At 49.2% G+C, this 23,891-nt stretch overlaps 1 protein-coding gene across 2 annotated transcripts in view; it reads left to right on the top strand.

The window, feature by feature from the left end:
* Window positions 1-23,891, top strand: part of LOC115123456 (low-density lipoprotein receptor-related protein 8-like) — a 421,425-nt gene that overhangs the window by 273,025 nt on the left and 124,509 nt on the right. For both annotated transcript variants that reach the window (XM_065009221.1, XM_065009220.1), the window contains exon 5: window positions 23,395-23,769. In XM_065009221.1, coding sequence (XP_064865293.1) covers window positions 23,395-23,769 — 375 coding nt within the window. The remainder of the gene's footprint in view (window positions 1-23,394; window positions 23,770-23,891) is intronic.

Raw genomic sequence — 23,891 nt, 5'->3', positions numbered from 1 at the left:
ATGGGATGTGGGCATGGAACACACACACACACACATACACACACACACACACACACAGTTGGTCCTTTCCCAGAGGTGGTGCGGTTGTTTCAAACTAGCCATTTCCCAATAGCTTCTAAAAACATTGGCTCATTTGCTGTTCTCCTCTAAGCACCTCTCTCCCCCTCACACCCACGCCATATCACACAAAGATGGAACTGCAGCTGGGAGGTGGTCCGACCCAAACCTAAAACATTGGCAGCTTCCTCACAGGGCCTGAGGAAAACAGAGAGGGATTGAAGGAGGGAGAGAGAGAGAATGATGGAGAGGGGGGAGAGAGAGAAAGAGAATGATGGAGAGGGGGAGAGAGAGAGAGAGAGAAATAGAATGATGGAGAGGGGGAGAGAGAGAGAGAAAGAGAATGATGGAGAGGGGGAGAGAGAGAGAGAGAAAGAGAATGATGGAGAGGGGGGAGAGAGAGAAATAGAATGATGGAGAGAGAGAGGGAGGAAGAAAGAGAATGATGGAGAGGGGGAGAGAGAAAAAGAGAATGATGGAGAGGGGGAGAGAGAGAGAGAGAGAAAGAGAATGATGGAGAGGGGGAGAGAGAGAGAGAGAGAAAGAGAATGATGGAGAGGGGGGAGAGAGAGAGAGAAAAAGAGAATGATGGAGAGGGGGAGAGAGAGAGAGAGAAAGAGAATGATGGAGAGGAGAGAGAGAGAAATAGAATGATGGAGAGAGAGAGAGAGAGAATGATGGAGAGGGGGGAGAGAGAGAGAATGATGGAGAGGGGGGAGAGAAAGAGAACGAGAATGATGAGAGAGAGAGAGAGAGAGAGAGAAAGAGAATGATGGAGAGAGAGAGAGAAAGAGAATGATGGAGAGGGGGAGAGAGAGAGAATGATGAAGAGGGGGAGAGAGAGAGAGAAAGAGAATGATGGAGAGGGGGAATGATGGAGAGGGGGAGAGAGAGAAATAATGATGGAGAGGGGGAGAGAGTGAAAGAGAATGATGGAGAGGGGGAGAGAGAATGATGGGGGAGAGAGAGAAAGAGAGATAATGATGGAGAGGGAGAGAGAAAGAGAGAGAATGATGGAGGGGAGAGAGAGAGAAAGAGAATGATGGAGAGGGGGGAGAGAGAGAGAGAGAGAAAGAGAGAGAATGATGGAGGGGAGAGAGAGAGAAAGAGAATGATGGAGAGGAGGGAGAGAGAGAATGATGGAGAGGGAGAGAGAGAGAGAGAGAATGATGGAGAGGGGAGAGAGAGAGAGAGAATGATGGAGAGGGGAGAGAGAGAGAGAGAATGATGGAGAGAGAGAAAGAGGGAGATGGAGAGAGAGAGAGAATGATGGAGAGGGAGAGAGAGAGAGAGAAAGAGAGAGAATGATGGAGAGGGAGAGAGAGAGAGAAAGAGAGAGAATGATGGAGAGGGGAGAGAGAGAGAAAGAGAATGATGGAGAGGGGGAGAGAGAGAAAGAGAATGATGAGGGGGAGAGAGAGAGAATGATGGAGAGGGGGAGAGAGAGAGAATGATGGCGAGGGGGGAGAGAGAGAGAATGATGGAGAGGGGGAGAGAGAGAATGATGGAGAGGGGGAGAGAGAGAGAAAGAGAATGATGGAGAGGGGGAGAGAGAAAGAGAATGGCGGAGAGGGGAGAGAGGGAGAGAGAGAGAGAGAGATAGAGAAAGATAATTATGGAGAGGGGGAATGATGGAGAGGGGAGAGAGAGAGAGAATGATGGAGAGGGGAGAGAGAGAGAATGATGGAGAGGGGGAGAGAGAGAGAATGATGGAGAGGGGGCAGAGAGAGAGAATGATGGAGAGGGGAGAGAGAGCGAGAATGATGGAGGGAGAGAGAGAGAGAATGATGGAGAGGGGGAGAGAGAGAATGATGGAGAGGGGAGAGAGAGAGAATGATGGAGAGTGGGGAGAGAGAGAGAATGATGGAGAGGGGGGAGAGAGAGAAAGAGAATGATGGAGAGGGGGAGAGAGAGAGAATGATGGAGAGAGAGAGAGAATGATGGAGAGGGGAGAGGGAGAGAATGATGGAGAGGGGGAGAGAGAGAGAATGATGGAGAGGGGGAGAGAGATAGAGAGAGAGGGGGGAGAGAGAGAAAGAAAATGATGGAGAGGGGGGGAGAGAGAGAGAATGATGGAGAGGGGGAGAGAGAGAAAGAGAATGATGGAGAGGGGGAGAGAGAGAATGATGGAGAGGGATAGAGAATGATGGAGAGGGGAGAGAGAGAATGATGGAGAGGGGGAGAGAGAGAGAGACTGATGGAGAGGGGGAGAGAGAATGATGGAGATGGAGAGAGAATGATGGAGAGGGGAGAGAGAGAGAGAATGATGGAGAGGGGGAGAGAGAGAGAATGATGGAGAGAGAGAGAGAGAGAATGATGGAGAGGGGAGAGAGAGAGAATGATGGAGAGGGGGAGAGAGAGAGAATGATGGAGAGGGGAGAGAGACAGAGAGAATGATGGAGAGGGGGAGAGAGAGAAAGAAAATGATGGAGAGGGGGAGAGAGAGAGAGAATGATGGAGAGGGGGAGAGAGAGAAAGAGAATGATGGAGAGGGGGAGAGAGAGAGAATGATGGAGAGGGGGAGAGAGAGAGACTGATGGAGAGGGGGGAGAGAGAGAGAGAATGATGGAGTGGGAGAGAGAATGATGGAGAGGGGAGAGAGAGAGAGAATGATGGAGAGGGGGAGAGAAAGAGAGACTGATGGAGAGGGGGGAGAGAGAGAGAATGATGGAGAGGGGGAGAGAGAGAGAATGATGGAGAGGGGGGAGAGAGAGAAAGAAAATGATTGAGAGGGGGAGAGAGAGAGAATGATGGAGAGGGGAGAGAGAGAAAGAGAATGATGGAGAGGGGGGAGAGAGAGAGAATGATGGAAAGGGATAGAGAATGATGGAGAGGGGGGAGAGAGAGAGAGAATGATGGAGAGGGGGGGAGAGAGAGAGAATGATGGAGAGGGGGAGAGAGAGACTGATGGAGAGGGGGAGAGAGAGAGAATGATGGAGAGGGGGAGAGAGAGAGAATGATGGAGAGGGGGGAGAGAAATAAAGGGAGAAAGGGTGGGAGTGAGATGCAGTTGATATTTGAATCTATTCATCTGGTTATTATTAGGATAGACAGGAAGAAAATCGTTGGTGAATGCAATTAGACCGAATCATAACGGCCTGCTGATATAACCATGTAAAAATGATAATTATGTCATTATTGTCCACTGACTGTGTAGAACGTTAGGGCCTGCCGTTCTATATTGTACAGATCTAGTCGTGTGATTTAATACTGATCTGCATCTTTATGAGAGCTGTGCCATTGCTAATTTATTCATAGATTTATTTACTGTTTTTGAAAGAAACGCAATTAATTTCTAGCAACGCACGCAGAGCGGGAATATCTATGGGAAATAGCCCCTGACCACACTGAACGACGAGGGACCAGAGATATGTTTGGGTGTCACGTCCTGACCTTAGTTACTTTTTTATGTCTCTGTTTTAGTTTGGTCAGGGCGTGAGTTGGGGTGGGCATTCTATGTTGTGTAGTCTAGGTTTTGTATTTCTGTGTTTGGCCTGGTATGGTTCCCAATCAGAGGTAGCTGTCGGTCGTTGTCTCTGATTGAGAACCATACTTAGGCAGCCTGTTTTCCCACTATGGGTTGTGGGTTGTTGTCGTCTCTGATGGAGAACCATACTTAGGCAGCCGGTTTTCCCACTATGGGTTGTGGGTAGTTGTTGTCTCTGATTGAGAACCATACTTAGGCAGCCTGTTTTCCCACTATGGGTTGTGGGTAGTTGTTGTCTCTGATTGAGAACCATACTTAGGCAGCCTGTTTTCCCACTATGGGTTGTGGGTAGTTGTTGTCTCTGATTGAGAACCATACTTAGGCAGCCTGTTTTCCCACTATGGGTTGTGGGTAGTTGTTGTCTCTGATTGAGAATCATACTTAGGCAGCCTGTTTTCCCACTATGGGTTGTGGGTAGTTGTTGTCTCTGATTGAGAACCATACTTAGGCAGCCTGTTTTCCCACTATGGGTTGTGGGTAGTTGTCTCTGATTGAGAACCATACTTAGGCAGCCTGTTTTCCCACTATGGGTTGTGGGTAGTTGTTGTCTCTGATTGAGAACCATACTTAGGCAGTCTGTTTTCCCACTATGGGTTGTGGGTAGTTGTTGTCTCTGATTGAGAACCATACTTAGGCAGCCTGTTTTCCCACTATGGGTTGTGGGTAGTTGTTGTCTCTGATTGAGAACCATACTTAGGCAGCCTGTTTTCCCACTATGGGTTGTGGGTAGTTGTTGTCTCTGATTGAGAACCATACTTAGGCAGCCTGTTTTCCCACTATGGGTTGTGGGTAGTTGTTGTCTCTGATTGAGAACCATACTTAGGCAGCCTGTTTTCCCACTATGGGTTGTGGGTAGTTGTTGTCTCTGATTGAGAACCATACTTAGGCAGCCTGTTTTCCCACTATGGGTTGTGGGTAGTTGTTGTCTCTGATTGAGAATCATACTTAGGCAGCCTGTTTTCCCACTATGGGTTGTGGGTTGTTGTTTTCTGTTTTGTGTTGCTGCACCTTACAGGACTGTTTCGTTTCACTCTCTTTGTTATTTTGTTCAGTGTTTCTGTTCTAATAAATATAACATGAACACCTACCACCTGCACATTGGTCCGATCCATCCTATTCCTCATCAGAAGAGGAAGACAATCGTTACAGAGGGATCTTGTTCTTTCTGACAGTTTGCCTTGTAACTGCCTTGAGTCTCAGTGAAATGTATTAATTAATTAACCAATTACCATACAGAACTCCAATATCAGCCTCACCATCACCACACCCTTTCTGGCATCCAATGCCCATCATTCATTCTAGAAAGGTTGGCATAATCTCACCAGGGGAAGCTACATGAAGATAGACTGGCATAATTGAATTAATATTTAAATCCAGACCTAACAACCATCTGACTCCTCTAGTGATGTCTAGTGATTGAGCCATCCATGGGGTGTTATCCTTTACATCCCTGTGGCTGATATCTGTTATCTACCTCTCTGCCTAGCTGTGAAAAGGTAGCGGTATCCCTGGTGGATGACACTTCTGTTATCTAAAGGTTTATCTTTGTCTCCGGGTGATATTCTGCTATTTCCTTTTCATCTGAGCTGTCATTTAGCGTGGCTCCTCCAGGCTCCCTCCCTCCCCAGACAGACACACACACACACACAGACAGACAGACAGACAGACAGACAGACAGACAGACAGACAGACAGACAGACTGACTACACTGAGACTCCCTAAGACTAGGCTGCTCTTTAAACCACCAGACGTACCTGCTGCCTCTCTGGGCTTTTACTGCACTTTCATACCATTAATTGCAGGGGAAATCATTTCAAAACGACCCATTTGAAATTCATTTGAAAGACTACCACCAATTTAAAATACCTTTGAAAAAAACCACCACCCATTTGGAATTCATCTTTAAAGACACCCAGGTCAGAGCATAGCCCATCAGAGGTGACTCTTCCCGCACAGCGCAGGGTGTCATATTACCTGCTCCCCTCACTCCTGTCCATAATATAATTCTCTACCCACTGACTGTTTTATATATATTCCCCTGCCACTCCCAGAGAGTCTGAGTACTAGTGCTGTGAGATTAGTGTCTTTTGAAAGAATCACAGTTTTTCGGTTTCAGTATTGCATATTTTTCTAAACATTAAATGCACTGAGTATTATGTGGGTTGAATGCTGTAACAACACAGTATATAACTATTAATAAATGTCCATGATGGTAGTGACTGCCCATGACTACTTATCACTTAATAACCATCATTTATTCACATTACTTTAATGAAATATTTCAGTTGTTGTATAGATTACATTTGGTGACTTCATTTAATTCCAAGTCCTCATCTCATCTCTATAGAGCGGTTGTCTAGGCTGTCTGACAAAATCACTATTTTAGTAGTTCTTCAGAGTAAATAAGGCATACTTTTATGACTGCTGAATACCAACTATCAAACACTTAGATCATGTATTTTCAGGTAGAGATACACTAAATCAAATCAAATCAAATTAATTTATATAGCCCTTCGTACATCAGCTGATATCTCAAAGTGCTGTACAGAAACCCAGCCTAAAACCCCAAACAGCAAACAATGCAGGTGTAAAAGCACGGTGGCTAGGAAAAACTCCCTAGAAAGGCCAAAACCTAGGAAGAAACCTAGAGAGGAACCAGGCTATGTGGGGTGGCCAGTCCTCTTCTGGCTGTGCCGGGTAGAGATTATAACAGAACATGACCAAGATGTTCAAATGTTCATAAATGACCAGCATGGTCGAATAATAATAAGGCAGAACAGTTGAAACTGGAGCAGCAGCACAGTCAGGTGGACTGGGGACAGCAAGGAGTCATCATGTCAGGTAGTCCTGGGGCACGGTCCTAGGGCTCAGGTCCTCCGAGAGAGAGAAAGAAAGAGAGAATTAGAGAGAGCATATGTGGGGTGGCCAGTCCTCTTCTGGCTGTGCCGGGTGGAGATTATAACAGAACGTGGCCAAGATGTTCAAATGTTCATAAATGACCAGCATGGTTGAATAATAGTAAGGCAGAACAGTTGAAACTGGAGCAGCAGCATGGCCAGGTGGGCTGGGGACAGCAAGGAGTCATCATGTCAGGTAGTCCTGGGACATGGTCCTAGGGCCCAGGCCAGTTGAAACTGGAGCAGCAGCATGGCCAGGTGGACTGGGGACAGCAAGGAGTCATCATGTCAGGTAGTCCTGGGGCATGGTCCTAGGGCACAGGTCCTCCGAGAGAGAGAAAGAAAGAGAGAAGGAGAGAATTCGAGAAAACGCACACTTAGATTCACACAGGACACCGAATAGGACAGGAGAAGTACTCCAGATATAACAAACTGACCCTAGCCCCCCGACACATAAACTACTGCAGCATAAATACTGGAGGCTGAGACAGGAGGGGTCAGGAGACACTGTGGCCCCATCCGAGGACACCCCCGGACAGGGCCAAACAGGAAGGATATAACCCCACCCACTTTGCCAAAGCACAGCCCCCACACCACTAGAGGGAAATCTTCAACCACCAACTTACCATCCTGAGACAAGGCCGAGTATAGCCCACAAAGATCTCCGCCACGGCACAACCCAAGGGGGGGGCGCCAACCCAGACAGGCTGACCACAACAGTGAATCAACCCACCCAGGTGACGCACCCCCCCCAGGGACGGCATGAGAGAGCCCCAGTAAGCCAGTGACTCAGCCCCGTAACAGGGTTAGAGGCAGAGAATCCCAGTGGAAGAGGGGAACCGGCCAGGCAGAGACAGCAAGGGCGGTTCGTTGCTCCAGAGCCTTTCCGTTCACCTTCCCACTCCTGGGCCAGACTACACTCAATCATATGACCCACTGAAGAGATGAGTCTTCAGTAAAGACTTAAAGGTTGAGACCGAGTTTGCGTCTCTGACATGGGTAGGCAGACCGTTCCATAAAAATGGAGCTCTATAGGAGAAAGCCCTGCCTCCAGCTGTTTGCTTAGAAATTCTAGGGACAATTAGGAGGCCTGCGTCTTGTGACCGTAGCGTACGTGTAGGTATGTACGGCAGGACCAAATCAGAGAGATAGGTAGGAGCAAGCCCATGTAATGCTTTGTAGGTTAGCAGTAAAACCTTGAAATCAGCCCTTGCTTTGACAGGAAGCCAGTGTAGAGAGGCTAGCACTGGAGTAATATGATCAAATTTTTTGGTTCTAGTCAGGATTCTAGCAGCCGTATTTAGCACTAACTGAAGTTTATTTAGTGCTTTATCCGGGTAGCCGGAAAATAGAGCATTGCAGTAGTCTAACCTAGAAGTGACAAAAGCATGGATTAATTTTTCTGCATCATTTTTGGACAGAAAGTTTCTGATTTTTGCAATGTTACGTAGATGGAAAAAAGCTGTCCTCGAAATGGTCTTGATATGTTCTTCAAAAGAGAGATCAGGGTCCAGAGTAACGCCGAGGTCCTTCACAGTTTTATTTGAGACGACTGTACAACCATTAAGATTAATTGTCAGATTCAGCAGAAGATCTCTTTGTTTCTTGGGACCGAGAACAAGCATCTCTGTTTTGTCTGAGTTTAAAAGTAGAAAGTTTGCAGCCATCCACTTCCTTATGTCTGAAACACATGCTTCTAGCGAGGGCAATTTTGGGGCTTCACCATGTTTCATTGAAATGTACAGCTGTGTGTCATCCCCATAGCAGTGAAAGTTTACATTATGTTTTCGAATAACATCCCCAAGAGGTAAAATATATAGTGAAAACAATAGTGGTCCTAAAACAGAACCTTGAGGAACACCGAAATTTACAGTTGATTTGTCAGAGGACAAACCATTCACAGAGACAAACTGATATCTTTCCGACAGATAAGATCTAAACCAGGCCAGAACATGTCCGTGTAGACCAATTTGGGTTTCCAATCTCTCCAAAAAGAATGTGGTGATCGATGGTATCAAAAGCAGCACTAAGGTCTAGGCCAAAACACTACATGGCCAAAAGTGTGTGGATACCTGCTTGTCAAACATTTCAGTCCAAAATCCTGGGCATTAATATGGAGTTGGTCCCCCCTTTGCTGCTATAACAGCCTCCACTCTTCTGGGTAGATGTTGGAACATTACTGTGGTTCTGGGAAGGCTTTCCACTAGATGTTGGAACATTACTTTGGGGACTTGCTTCCATACAGCCACAAGAGCATTAGTAAGGTCTGGGGTTGATGTCAGGGCTCTGTGCAGGCCAATCAAATTCTTCCACACCGGGTCTCGACAATCCTTTTCTGTATGGACCTCGCTTTGTGCGTGGGGGGGCAATGACATGCTGAAACAGCTAAGGACCTTCTCCAAACTGTTGCCACAAAGTTGGAAGCACATAATTGTGTAGAATGTCATTGTATGTTGTAGTGTTAAGATTTCCCTTCACTGTAACTAAGGGGCCCGAACTATGAAAAACAGCCCCAGACTGTGCAAACCTTACAGTTGGAGCAGGAATAATTCTCCTCGCATCCGCCAAACTTCAGATTCGTCTGTCGGACTTCCAGGTGGTGAAGCGTGATTTATCAATCCAGAAAACGCGTTCCCACTACTCCAGAGTCCAATGGCGGTGAGCTTTACACAACTCCAGCCGACGCTTGGCATTGCGCAATGTGATCTTAGGCTTTTGTGCGGCTGCTCGGCCATGGAAACACATGTCATGAAGCTCCCGACAAACAGTTATTGTGCTGATGTTTGGAAATCAGTAGTGAGTGTTGCAACCAAGGACAGACGATTTCTACTCTCTACGCGCTTCAGCACTCAGCGGTCCCGTTCTGTGAGCTTGTGTGGCCTACCACTTCGCGGCTGAGCCTTTGTTCCTCCTCGACGTTTCCACTTCTCAATAATATCACTTACAATTGAATGGGGCAGCTCTTGCAGGGCAGAAATTTGATGAACTTACTTGTTGGAAAGGTGGCATCCTATGACTGAACCACAGTTCTTCAGTAAGCTCATTCTTCTGCCAATGTTTGTCTATGGAGATTGCATGGCTGTGTGCTCGATTTTATACACCTGTCAGCAATGGGTGTGGCTGAAATAGCCAAATCCACTCAGTTGAAGGGCTGTCCACATTCTTTTGCATATGAAGTGTAGCAGTGGCAGCTGTACTGAACTCATCAAAGGTGGCATCCTATGACGGTCTCACGTTGAAAGTCACTGAGCTCTTCAGTAAGGTCGTTCTACTGACAATATTTACTATGGAGATTGCATTGCAATGTGTTTGATTTTATACACCTGTCAGCGACGGGTGTGACTGAAATAGCCAAATCCACTAATGGCTGTCCACATACTTTTGGCCATGTAGTGTACCTCGTGAATCCGTGTCTGCCCCACACAGACCAGACAAGTAGGCGCGCAATGGATTATGGTCATTGTAGTTAATTACCATGTTTTCTGCGCTACACCACTCAGAATATTGACCTGTTGGAAACTATAACACTCTACTACATCGCACAGTTTGGGCTTGATCTAATTTATCTCTAGAAATACTGTGCAATGACCGCATTGATCTCATAGGAAACAAAAACAGACCTAAATGTAATTCAAATGATTGAACCGATGTAGGTCAACATTTCAGTTAATCGCTTAGCACCACTGAGTACTCCTGTGTCCTGTCTATCTGTCTCTACCCGTCTGTCTAAGAGCATGTCTATCTGCCTCTACCTGTTGGTCTGAGAGCCTGTCTATCTGCCTCTGCCCGTCTGTCTGAGAGCCTGTCTATCTGTCTCTACCTGTCTGTCTTGAGAGCCTGTCTATCTGTCTCTACCTGTCTGTCTGAGAGCCTGTCTATCTGCCTCTGCCTGTCTGTCTGAGAGCCTGTCGGCATGCCTCTACCTGTCTGTCTGATAGCCTGTCTATCTGCATCTACCTGTCTGTCTGAGAGCCTGTCTATCTGCCTCTGCCTGTCTGTCTGAGAGCCTGTCTATCTGCCTCTACCTGTCTGTCTGAGAGCCTGTCGGCATGCCTCTACCTGTCTGTCTGATAGCCTGTCTATCTGCCTCTACCTGTCTGTCTGAGAGTCTGTCGGTCTGCCTCTACCTGTCTGTCTGAGAGCCTGTCGGTCGGCCTTTACCTGTCTGTCTGAGAGCCTGTCTGTCTGCCTCTACCTGTCTTTCTGATAGCCTGTCTATCTGCCTCTGCCTGTCTGTCTGAGAGCCTGTTGGTCTGCCTCTACCTGTCTGTCTGATAGCCTGTCGGTCTGCCTCTACCTGTCTGTCTGAGAGCCTGTCGGTCGGCCTTTACCTGTCTGTCTGAGAGCCTGTCTGTCTGCCTCTACCTGTCTTTCTGATAGCCTGTCTATCTGCCTCTGCCTGTCTGTCTGAGAGCCTGTTGGTCTGCCTCTACCTGTCTGTCTGATAGCCTGTCGGTCTGCCTTTACCTGTCTGTCTGAGAGCCTGTCAGTCGGCCTTTACCTGTCTGTCTGATAGCCTGTCGGTCTGCCTCTACCTGTCTGTCTGAGAGCCTGTCGGTCAGCCTCTACCTGTCTTTCTGATAGCCTGTCTGTCTGCCTCTACCTGTCTGTCTGATAGCCTGTGAGCCCCAACCTCAAAGCCCAAATGTAGTCAAAGTACTGATAAACAGTCTGGGACCCGAGAGAAGGGCTGTCAGGCAGCCCATCTATGCACACAAACGCACACGCACACAAACGCACACACACACACACACACACACACACACACACACACATACACACACACACACACACCTGCACACACATCCCCCTCCAAATACTTGTTCTCTCACATAAACAGGCCCTCTGGCCTTCCTGTCTGTAGTTCACATGTGCATGATTGTATCAGTAACTGCTGAATCCTTCCTCCTCCTTGTCAACCTCCTCCTCCTCCTCCTTCCTCAACCCAAAGCTCCAGAGTATTTAGCCCGCTAAGTGAACTGGCTAACATCTCCTATGAGGGGAGCTGTACATCATAAATGTGTCTGAAACTTTTTTTAACCTCCTTTTTCTCCCCGATTTCTATCTTATCTCATCGCTGCAACTCCCCAACAGGGTCGGGAGGCGAAGGTCGAATCATGCGTCCTCCGCCATACTGCGCTTCTTACCACCTGCGCGCTTAACGCGGAAGCCAGCTGCCCCAATATGTCGTTTTTACTGACGACCAAGGTCAACATGCAGGCAGCACAAGGAGTCACTAGAGCGCGATGAGCCTCCCCGGCCAAACCCTCCCCCGGTCAGACCCTCCCCCGGCCAAACCCTCCCCCGGTCAGACCCTCCCCGGCCAAACCCTCCCCCGGCCAAACCATCCCCGGCCAAACCCTCCCCGGTCAGACCCTTCCCGGCCAAACCCTCCCCCGGTCAGACCCTCCCCCGGCCAAACTATCCCGGCCAAACCCTCCCCCGGTCAGACCCTCCCCCGGCCAAACCCTCCCCGGTCAGACCATCCCCCGGCCAAACCCTCCCCGGCCAAACCCTCCCCCGGTCAGACCCTCCCCCGGCCAAACCCTCCCCCGGTCAGACCCTCCCCCGGCCAAACCATCCCCGGCCAAACCCTCCCCGGTCAGACCCTCCCCCGGCCAAACCCTCCCCCGGTCAGACCTTCCCCTAACCCGTACGACGCTGGGCCACCTGTGCGCCGCCCTATGGGACTCCCGATCACAGCCGGTTGTCTGTAGTGACCCACTGCGATGCAGTGCCTTAGACTCGGGAGGCTCCCTATTTCCATACATCATGCACTACTTGTGAGCAAAGTAGTACACTATATTTTTATTTAGTTGATTTTTTATTTAACCTTTATGTCCCTAGGCAAGTCAGTGAAGAACAAATTATTATTAATAATTTGATGGCCTAACCCTACAAAACCCGGACGACGCTGGGCCAATTGTGCGCTGCCCTATGGGACTGCCAATCACGGCCGGTTGTGATACAGCCTGGAATCCAACCAGGGTTTGTAGTGACGCCTGACCACTGAGATGCAGTGCCTTAAACAACTGCAGTACCTTAGACCGCTGTAGTACCTTAGACCACTTAGACCGCTGTAGTGCCTTAGACCGCTGTAGTACCTTAGACCGCTGCAGTACCTTAGACCACTGTAGTACCTTAGACCGCTGTAGTACCTTAGACCGCTGCAGTACCTTAGACCACTGTAGTACCTTAGACCACTGCAGTACCTTAGACCACTGTAGTACCTTAGACCGCTGTAGTACCTTAGACCGCTGTAGTACCTTAGACCACTGCAGTACCTTAGACCACTGTAGTGCCTTAGACCACTGCAGTACCTTAGACCACTGTAGTACCTTAGAGGACAGGGGACACATCTCTCTGTGGGCAGTCAGGGGGTTCCCTGAGGGGACACATCTCTCTGTGGGCAGTCCGGGGGTTCCCTGAGGGGACACATCTCTCTGTGGGCAGTCAGGGGGTTCCCTGGGGGGACACATCTCTCTGTGGGCAGTCAGGGGGTTCCCTGAGGGGACACATCTCTCTGTGGGCAGTCAGGGGGTTCCCTGGGGGGACACATCTCTCTGTGGGCAGTCAGGGGGTTCCTTGAGGGGACACATCTCTCTGTGGGCAGTCAGGGGGTTCCCTGGGGGGACACATCTCTCTGGTCCACACTGCTTTAACAATTGAAGTATAATGGTGCCCCATAGCGGCGGTGAACGCTACATTAGCTTGCTGTTGCAAAGCAATGGCTCAATACGATTCACAGGCCAGGAGATGTGGGATGGGGAGTCGAGTACTACAGCTCATCATTGCTGCTATCCAGAGGCTGATGTTGACAAATCGATTTCCCTAAATATAATTATTCATCAGGATCAGATCAGCCCTGGATATCAGCACAGCACCAGTACACCGTTCAATTATCATTGATTAGTTGTATTGATAACTCATATGTATACATAGATTGGTATTCTAGACCATGTTGTTTGTTTGCCCTCTGGACCATTAGAGCCTGACTAGAAGGCTGTAGACCAGGTGTCTGTGTCTGGCTGAAGATGTTGAGTTGAGCCTGGGATTCTCTGGGGGAACGTTCTAATTCCCATTCCTTGTGTTCTTTATGATTCAGTGTCTGACTCACGTTTCCGAGGCTACACCTGATGATGCTAGGCTCTACAACTAATCAATGATAATTGAACGGTGTACTGGTGCTGTGCTGATGGAAAGCGTTTCTGTGCCAAATCAAATCTCAAATCAAAGTTTATTGGTCACATACACAAATTTACAGATGATATCACAGGTGCAGCAAGAATGCTTGCGTTTTTAACTCCCAAAAGTACAGTAATACCTAGCAATAGAAAACACAATACACACATAATCCAGAAAAAATCAAAAAGAAATATCAGAACGAGCAATGTTAGAGACCGGAATATAAATACATTATAAATATACAGTACCAGTCTAAAGTTTGGAGACACCTACTCATTCAAGGGTTTTTCTTTATTTTTACTATTTTCTACATTCTAGATTAATAGTCAAGACATCAAAACTATGAAATAACACATATGGAATCATGTAGAAATCAAAAACTTCAAATATGCTTTTCCAAAGGTCTTGAAGGGGTTCCCACATATTCTGAACACTCGTTGACTGCTTTTCCTTGGCTGCAGTCCAACTCATCCCAAACCATCTCAATTGGGTTGAGGTCGGGTGGTTGTGGAGGCCAGGTCATCTGATGCAGCACTCCATCACTCTCCTTCTTAGTCAAATAGCCGTTATACAGCCTGGAGGTGTGTTTTGAGTCATTGTCCTGTTGAAAAGCAAATTCATTCTAAATAAATCACAGACAGTGTCACCAGAAAAGCAACCCCACACCATCACACCTCCTCCTCCATGCTTCACAGTGGGAACCACACATGCAGAGATCATCCGTTCACCTACTCTGCGTCTCACAAAGACACGGCGGTTGGAACCAAAAGTCCCAAATTTGGACTCATCAGACCAAAGGATAGATTTCCACCTATCTAATGTCCATTGCTCGCATTTCCTGGCCCAAGCAAGTCTCTTCTTCTTGTTGGGGTCCTTTAGTAGTGGTTTCTTTGCAGCAATTTGACCATGAAGGCCTGATTCACAGTCTCCTCTGAACAGTTGATGTTGAGATGTGTCTGTTACTTGAACTCTGTGAAGCATTTATTTGGGGCTGCAGTTTCTGAGTCTGGTAACTCTAATGAACATATCCTCTGCAGCAGAGGGGACTCTGGATCTCCAGTTTCATCATAGCGCTTGATGTTTCTTGAAATTTTCCGTCTTGACTGACCTTCATGTCTTAAAGTAATGATGGACCGTCGTTTCTTTTTGCTTATTTGAGCTGTTCTTGCCTAATATGGACTTGGTCTTTTACCAAATAGGACTATATTTTGTATACCACCCCTACCTTGTCACAACACAACTTGATTGGCTCAAACGCATTAACTTCTTGCGTCGAGCCATCCCGGATCCGGTATCGTGACTACAGCCTCAAGCTCATTACCATAACGCAACGTTAACTATTCATGAAAATCGCAAATTAAATGAAATTAATCTATTTGCTCTCAAGTTTAGCCTTTTGTTAAGAAGGGATTTTTTTTTATTGAAATGAATTCCACGTGACTACCTCATGAAGCTGGTTGAGAGAAGTTCAAGATTGTGCAAAGCTGTCGTTAAGGCAATGGGTGGCTACATTGAAGAATCTCAAATATAAAATATATTTTGTTTGTCCACCCGCCTCTTGAGGATTGACCACAAATTCTCAATGGGATTAAGGTCTGGGGAGTTTCCTAGCCATGGACCCAAAATATTGATGTTTTGTTCCCCGAGCCACTTAGTTATCACTTTTGCCTTATGGCAAGGTGCTCCATCATGCTGGACAAGGCATTGTTCGTCACCAAACTGTTCCTGGATGGTTGGGAGAAGTTGCTCTTGGAGGATGTGTTGGTACCATTCTTTATTCATGGTGTTCTTAGGCAAAATTGTGAGTGAGCCCACTCCCTTGGCTGAGAAGCAACCCCACACATGAATGGTCTCAGGATGCTTTACTGTTGGCATGACACAGGACTGATGGTAACGCTCAACTTGTCTTCTCCAGACAAGATTTTCGTCAGAGAAAATGACTTTACCGCAGTCCTCAGCAGTCCAATCCCTGTACCTTTTTCCTAGAGAGAAGTGGCTTCTTTGATGCCCTTCTTGACACCAGGCCATCCTCCAAAAGTCTTCGCCTCACTGTGCGTGCAGATGCACTCACACCTGCCTGCTGCCATTCCTGAGCAAGCTCTGTACTAGTGGTGCCCCGACCCCGCAGCTGAATCAACCTTAGGAGACGGTCCTGGCGCTTGCTGGACTTTCTTGGGCGCCCTGAAGCCTTCTTCACAACAATTGAACCGCTCTCCTTGAAGTTCTTGATGATCCGATAAATGGTTGATTTAGGTGCAATCTTACTGGCAGCAATATCCTTGCCTGTGAAGCCCTTTTTGTGCAAAGCAATGATGACGGCACGTGTTTCCTTGTAGGTAACTATGGTTGGCAGAGGACGAACAATGATTCCAAGCACCACCCTCCTTTTGAAGCTTCCAGTCTTTTATTCGAACTCAATCAGCATGACAGAGTGATCTCCAGCCTTGTCCTCGTCAACACTCACACCTGTGTTAACGAGAGAATCACTGACATGATGTCAGCTGGTCTTTTTGTGGCAGGGCTGAAGTGAGGCGGAAATGTTTTTGGTGGGATTCAGTTAATTTGCATGGCAAAGAGGGACTTTGAAATTATTTGCAATTCATCTGATCACTCTTCATAACATTCTGGAGTATATGCAAATTGCCATCGTACAAACTGGGGCAGCAGACTTTGTGAAAATGTATATTTGTGTCATTCTCAAAACTTTAGGCCACGACTGTAGGTGTCCTGGATGGCAGGCAGATGCGTTGAGCAGACCGCACCACCCTCTAAAGAACCCTGTGGTTGCAGGCGGAGCCCTGTGCTTCGTGGCCAAGCCAAATTCCTTCAGCCTTCTGAAGTTGAAGAGGCGCTGTTGCGCCTTCTCCATCAGACTGTCTGTGTGGGTGGACCAAGCTTTCCACCTTCTCCGTTGCGGTCCCATTGATGTGGATAGGGACGTGCTCCCTCTACTGTTTCCTGAAGTCTACGATCAGCTCCTTCATTTTGTTGACGATGAGTGAGAGGTTATTTTCCTAGCACCACTCTGCCAGGGCCCTCACCTTCTCCCTGTAGGCTGTCTCGTCATTGTTGCTAATCAGGCCTACTACTGTGGTTCTACAAACTTGATGATTGAGTTGGAGGCGTGCGTGGCGACGCAGTCATGGGTGAATAGGGAGTACAGGAAGGGGCTGAGCACGCACCCTTACGGTATGCAAATTGTGGTGGGTTTAGGGTGTCGGATTAGATAGAGGTGATATGATCCTTAACTAGCCTCTCAAAGCTCTTCATGATGACAGAAGTGATTGCCTCATGTCTCTCTAAGACCCTCTAGGGCCCCCATGTCTCTCTCTAATACCCTCTAGGGCCCCCCATGTCTCTATCTAATACCCTCTAGGGCCCCCATGTCTCTCTCTAATACCCTCTAGGGCCCCCCATGTCTCTCTCTAATACCCTCTAGGGCCCCCATGTCTCTCTCTAATACCCTCTAGGGCCCCCATGTCTCTATCTAATACCCTCTAGGGCCCCCATGTCTCTCTCTAATACCCTCTAGGGCCCCCATGTCTCTATCTAATACCCTCTAGGGCCCCCATGTCTCTCTCTAATACCCTCTAGGGCCCCCATGTCTCTCTCTAATACCCTCTAGGGCCCCCATGTCTCTCTCTAATACCCTCTAGGGCCCCCATGTATCTATCTAATACCCTCTAGGGCCCCCATGTCTCTATCTAATACCCTCTAGGGCCCCCATGTCTCTATCTAATACCCTCTAGGGCCCCCATGTCTCTCTCTAAGACCCTCTACTCTGGTCCCCCATGTCTCTCTCTAGTACCCTCTAGGGCCCCCATGTCTCTATCTAATACCCTCTAGGGCCCCCATGTCTCTATCTAATACCCTCTACTCTGGTCCCCCATGTCTCTCTCTAAGACCTTCTAGGGCCCCCATGTCTCTCTCTAATACCCTCTAGGGCCCCCATGTATCTCTCTAATACCCTCTACTCTGGTCCCCCATCTCTCTCTAAGACCCTCTACTCTGGTCCCCCATGTCTCTCTAAGACCCTCTACTCTGGTCCCCCATGTCTCTATCTAATACCCTCTACTCTGGTCCCCCATGTCTCTCTCTAAGACCCTCTACTCTGGTCCCCCATCTCTCTCTAAGACCCTCTACTCTGGTCCCCCATGTCTCTCTCTAAGACCCTCTACTCTGGTCCCCCATGTCTCTCTCTAATACCCTCTAGGGCCCCCATGTCTCTATCTAATACCCTCTACTCTGGTCCCCATGTCTCTCTCTAATACCCTCTAGGGCCCCCATGTCTCTCTCTAATACCCTCTAGGGCCCCCATATATCTCTCTAATACCCTCTAGGGCCCCCATGTCTCTCTCTAATACCCTCTAGGGCCCCCATGTCTCTCTCTAATACCCTCTAGGGCCCCCATGTCTCTCTCTAATACCCTCTAGGGTCCCCATGTCTCTCTCTAATACCCTCTAGGGCCCCCATGTCTCTATCTAATACCCTCTACTCTGGTCCCCCATGTCTCTCTCTAAGACCCTCTACTCTGGTCCCCCATGTCTCTATCTAATACCCTCTACTCTGGTCCCCCAGCTCTCTCTAAGACCCTCTACTCTGGTCCCCCATCTCTCTCTAAGACCCTCTACTCTGGTCCCCCATGTCTCTCTCTAAGACCCTCTAGGGCCCCCATGTCTCTATCTAATAACCTCTACACTGGTCCCCCAGCTCTCTCTAAGACCCTCTAGGGCCCACATGTCTCTCTCTAATACCCTCTAGGGCCCCCATGTCTCTATCTAATACCCTCTAGGGCCCCCATGTCTCTATCTAATACCCTCTACTCTGGTCCCCCAGCTCTCTCTAAGACCCTCTACTCTGGTCCCCCAGCTCTCTCTAAGACCCTCTACTCTGGTCCCCCATCTCTCTCTAAGACCCTCTACTCTGGTCCCCCATGTCTCTCTAAGACCCTCTAGGGCCCCCATGTCTCTCTCTAATACCCTCTAGGGCCCCCATGTATCTCTCTAATACCCTCTACTCTGGTCCCCCATCTCTCTCTAAGACCCTCTACTCTGGTCCCCCATGTCTCTCTAAGACCCTCTACTCTGGTCCCCCATGTCTCTCTCTAAGACCCTCTAGGGCCCCCATGTCTCTCTCTAATACCCTCTAGGGCCCCCATGTCTCTCTCTAATACCCTCTAGGGCCCCCATGTATCTATCTAATACCCTCTAGGGCCCCCATGTCTCTATCTAATACCCTCTAGGGCCCCCATGTCTCTATCTAATACCCTCTAGGGCCCCCATGTCTCTCTCTAAGACCCTCTACTCTGGTCCCCCATGTCTCTCTCTAGTACCCTCTAGGGCCCCCATGTCTCTATCTAATACCCTCTAGGGCCCCCATGTCTCTATCTAATACCCTCTACTCTGGTCCCCCATGTCTCTCTCTAAGACCTTCTAGGGCCCCCATGTCTCTCTCTAATACCCTCTAGGGCCCCCATGTATCTCTCTAATACCCTCTACTCTGGTCCCCCATCTCTCTCTAAGACCCTCTACTCTGGTCCCCCATGTCTCTCTAAGACCCTCTACTCTGGTCCCCCATGTCTCTATCTAATACCCTCTACTCTGGTCCCCCATGTCTCTCTCTAAGACCCTCTACTCTGGTCCCCCATCTCTCTCTAAGACCCTCTACTCTGGTCCCCCATGTCTCTCTCTAAGACCCTCTACTCTGGTCCCCCATGTCTCTCTCTAATACCCTCTAGGGCCCCCATGTCTCTATCTAATACCCTCTACTCTGGTCCCCCATGTCTCTCTCTAATACCCTCTAGGGCCCCCATGTCTCTCTCTAATACCCTCTAGGGCCCCCATATATCTCTCTAATACCCTCTAGGGCCCCCATGTCTCTCTCTAATACCCTCTAGGGCCCCCATGTCTCTCTCTAATACCCTCTAGGGCCCCCATGTCTCTCTCTAATACCCTCTAGGGTCCCCATGTCTCTCTCTAATACCCTCTAGGGCCCCCATGTCTCTATCTAATACCCTCTACTCTGGTCCCCCATGTCTCTCTCTAAGACCCTCTACTCTGGTCCCCCATGTCTCTATCTAATACCCTCTACTCTGGTCCCCCAGCTCTCTCTAAGACCCTCTACTCTGGTCCCCCATCTCTCTCTAAGACCCTCTACTCTGGTCCCCCATGTCTCTCTCTAAGACCCTCTAGGGCCCCCATGTCTCTATCTAATAACCTCTACACTGGTCCCCCAGCTCTCTCTAAGACCCTCTAGGGCCCACATGTCTCTCTCTAATACCCTCTAGGGCCCCCATGTCTCTATCTAATACCCTCTAGGGCCCCCATGTCTCTATCTAATACCCTCTACTCTGGTCCCCCAGCTCTCTCTAAGACCCTCTACTCTGGTCCCCCAGCTCTCTCTAAGACCCTCTACTCTGGTCCCCCATCTCTCTCTAAGACCCTCTACTCTGGTCCCCCATGTCTCTCTCTAAGACCCTCTAGGGCCCCCATGTCTCTCTCTAATACCCTCTAGGGCCCCCATGTATCTCTCTAATACCCTCTACTCTGGTCCCCCATCTCTCTCTAAGACCCTCTACTCTGGTCCCCCATGTCTCTCTAAGACCCTCTACTCTGGTCCCCCATGTCTCTCTCTAAGACCCTCTAGGGCCCCCATGTCTCTCTCTAATACCCTCTAGGGCCCCCATGTCTCTCTCTAATACCCTCTACTCTGGTCCCCCATCTCTCTCTAAGACCCTCTACTCTGGTCCCCCATCTCTCTCTAAGACCCTCTACTATGGTCCCCCATGTCTCTCTCTAAGACCCTCTACTCTGGTCCCCCATGTCTCTCTCTAATACCCTCTAGGGCCCCCATGTCTCTCTCTAATACCCTCTACTCTGGTCCCCCATCTCTCTCTAAGACCCTCTACTCTGGTCCCCCATGTCTCTCTCTAAGACCCTCTACTCTGGTCCCCCATGTCTCTCTCTAATACCCTCTAGGGCCCCCATGTCTCTCTCTAATACCCTCTACTCTGGTCCCTCATGTCTCTCTAAGACCCTCTACTCTGGTCCCCAATGTCTCTCTCTAATACCCTCTAGGGCCCCCATGTCTCTCTCTAATACCCTCTAGGGCCCCCATGTCTCTCTCTAATACCCTCTACTCTGGTCCCTCATGTCTCTCTAAGACCCTCTACTCTGGTCCCCCATGTCTCTCTCTAATACCCTCTAGGGCCCCCATGTCTCTCTCTAATACCCTCTAGGGCCCCCATGTCTCTCTCTAATACCCTCTACTCTGGTCCCTCATGTCTCTCTAAGACCCTCTACTCTGGTCCCCAATGTCTCTCTCTAATACCCTCTAGGGCCCCCATGTCTCTCTCTAATACCCTCTAGGGCCCCCATGTCTCTCTCTAATACCCTCTACTCTGGTCCCTCATGTCTCTCTAAGACCCTCTACTCTGGTCCCCAATGTCTCTCTCTAATACCCTCTAGGGCCCCCATGTCTCTCTCTAATACCCTCTAGGGCCCACATGTCTCTCTCTAATACCCTCTAGGGCCCCCCATGTCTCTCTCTAATACCCTCTAGGGCCCCCATGTCTCTCTCTAATACCCTCTAGGGCCCCCCATGTCTCTCTCTAATACCCTCTAGGGCCCCCCATGTCTATCTCTAATACCCTCTAGGATCAGAAACACCTGATCATGTAATTTCCTATTGTTTATTTGTTGACTTTAATTTAATCACTCTGATAGGACTGGAGATGATTAGTATGCATCCCCAAAATTAGCAGAACAGTGGCGCAGTGTGTGTGGTGTGGTGAGGAGACATTGAAGTGGAGGGCTACACACACACACACAGGGAAGTGAAGTGCTACTGAAAGACAAGTGTGCCCTTTCCCTACAACACATACATCATAGGGAGGCAGTCCAGTGTGGAGATGTGATAATGTCACTGTTGGGAATGACTGGAGTATTTCACAGTGGGTCTTACACTCCACAGAGCCTGGGTAGGGGAAAAGGCTAAAGTGGCATTTATCATCTGCTGTGAACACTACACAGTTGGCAGGAGTGTGTTTAAATGTACTACAGTATGATGTAAGTATGAGAGGAAGGATGTCAGTTGAGATTTACATGTAACTGTTGTAGCAGTATTTGAGTACCTGCTTTGTGTAGGTGCATGTCCTAATATTACTGTCTGTGTAGTTCGGGAATTATGCCAGTATGTGTGTGTCTATGAGTGATGTGTGTGTGTGTGTGTGTGTGTGTGTGTGTGTGTGTGTGTGTGTGTGTGTGTGTGTGTGTGTGTGTGCACTTGTCCGTGTCTTTGTGAGTTTAAATGATCCTGTGAATTCCCTGTCTGCAGTGTGTCTTTACAGTATTATAGCAATCCTCTACATAAAAAGGCCATAAAACTCAATACCTCCACAGTTGACCCTATTAAGGCAGGGCCAGCCGCTTATCACTGCATACTAACAGTCATTTAGCCTGGCTGCCGCTACTCAGAGCCAGGGCCACGACTGGGGCTATTTGGGCAGCCAGGAAATCAATGAGGTTAGAGGGAGAAACGGAGAGGTTATAGAGGAGCCTGTCTCAGAGCAGCTCTCTCAATCTCAGACACATACAGTACAGAAGCCAAGTGTTTTTATCATGGCTGTGGCTCTGGGCCCTGGAGGCGCCATGGCTGGATGTGTAGTTCAGAGCAGGGCCAGGCACCATGGCTGGATGTGTAGTTCAGAGCAGGGCCAGGCGCCATGGCTGGATGTGTAGTTCAGAGCAGGGCCAGGCGCCATGGCTGGATGTGTAGTTCAGAGCAGGGCCTGGCACCATGGCTGGATGTGTAGTTCAGAGCAGGGCCAGGCACCATGGCTGGATGTGTAGTTCAGAGCAGGGCCAGGCGCCATGGCTGGATGTGTAGTTCAGAGCAGGGCCAGGCACCATGGCTGGATGTGTAGTTCAGAGCAGGGCCAGGCGCCATGGCTGGATGTGTAGTTCAGAGCAGGGCCAGGCACCATGGCTGGATGTGTAGTTCAGAGCAGGGCCTGGCACCATGGCTGGATGTGTAGTTCAGAGCAGGGCCTGGCACCATGGCTGGATGTGTAGTTCAGAGCAGGGCCTGGCACCATGGCTGGATGTGTAGTTCAGAGCAGGGCCTGGCACCATGGCTGGATGTGTAGTTCAGAGCAGGGCCTGGCACCATGGCTGGATGTGTAGTTCAGAGCAGGGCCAGGCACCATGGCTGGATGTGTAGTTCAGAGCAGGGCCAGGCGCCATGGCTGGATGTGTAGTTCAGAGCAGGGCCAGGCACCATGGCTGGATGTGTAGTTCAGAGCAGGGCCAGGCACCATGGCTGGATGTGTAGTTCAGAGCAGGGCCAGGCACCATGGCTGGATGTGTAGTTCAGAGCAGGGCCAGGCACCATGGCTGGATGTGTAGTTCAGAGCAGGGCCAGGCGCCATGGCTGGATGTGTAGTTCAGAGCAGGGCCAGGCACCATGGCTGGATGTGTAGTTCAGAGCAGGGCCAGGCACCATGGCTGGATGTGTAGTTCAGAGCAGGGCCAGGCGCCACCCTTTTTAGCGCCCATTCTCATTCTGTCACGCAATCTTTTAGAAGTTCCTGTTTTTTACTCTCTTGTTTCGTCTGTGATCTCTTACATGACAGCTCATGGTTTCTCTTACATTTACATTTACATTTAAGTCATTTAGCAGACGCTCTTATCCAGAGCGACTTACAAATTCATCTCTCTCCGATGTTGAGACCTCTAACAGATCTCTCTCTCTGCGTGTCTCTTTCTACAGACGCCAATGCCTGCCCCGCCAAGGAGTTCCAGTGCCATAACAGGAAATGTGTGGCTCCCATCTTTGTGTGCGACGGCGACGACGACTGCGGGGATTGGAGTGATGAGGAGAAGTGTTCCACTTCCCGCTGTGGCTCCCAGGAGTTCCGCTGTAACGACTCGGAGTGCATCCCAGCTCTGTGGAGCTGTGATGGAGACCCTGACTGCAGGGATAAGTCTGACGAGTCTATGGAACGTTGTAGGCGCCGGACAGAGCCCCAGAAGCCCCGGTGCTCGGCGGGGGAGTTCCAGTGTGGAAGTGGAGAGTGTGTCCACCTCAACTGGAAGTGTGACGGAGAAGCCGACTGCAAGGACAAATCTGACGAGGCTGACTGCGGTAAGTCACCTACTGAATCTGGGCTTGGGTCACCTAAGGATGCACGCAGGATGTGGTACTACATCTACAGTGCATTCAGAAAGTATTCAGACCCCTTGACTTTTTCCACATTTTGTTACATT

Source organism: Oncorhynchus nerka, linkage group LG24 (assembly GCF_034236695.1).
Source record: "Oncorhynchus nerka isolate Pitt River linkage group LG24, Oner_Uvic_2.0, whole genome shotgun sequence".
NCBI classification, from domain to species: Eukaryota; Metazoa; Chordata; class Actinopteri; order Salmoniformes; family Salmonidae; genus Oncorhynchus; species Oncorhynchus nerka.
Note: the sequence above shows the minus strand (reverse complement) of the source record. Positions and strands in the feature narration are given on the sequence as shown.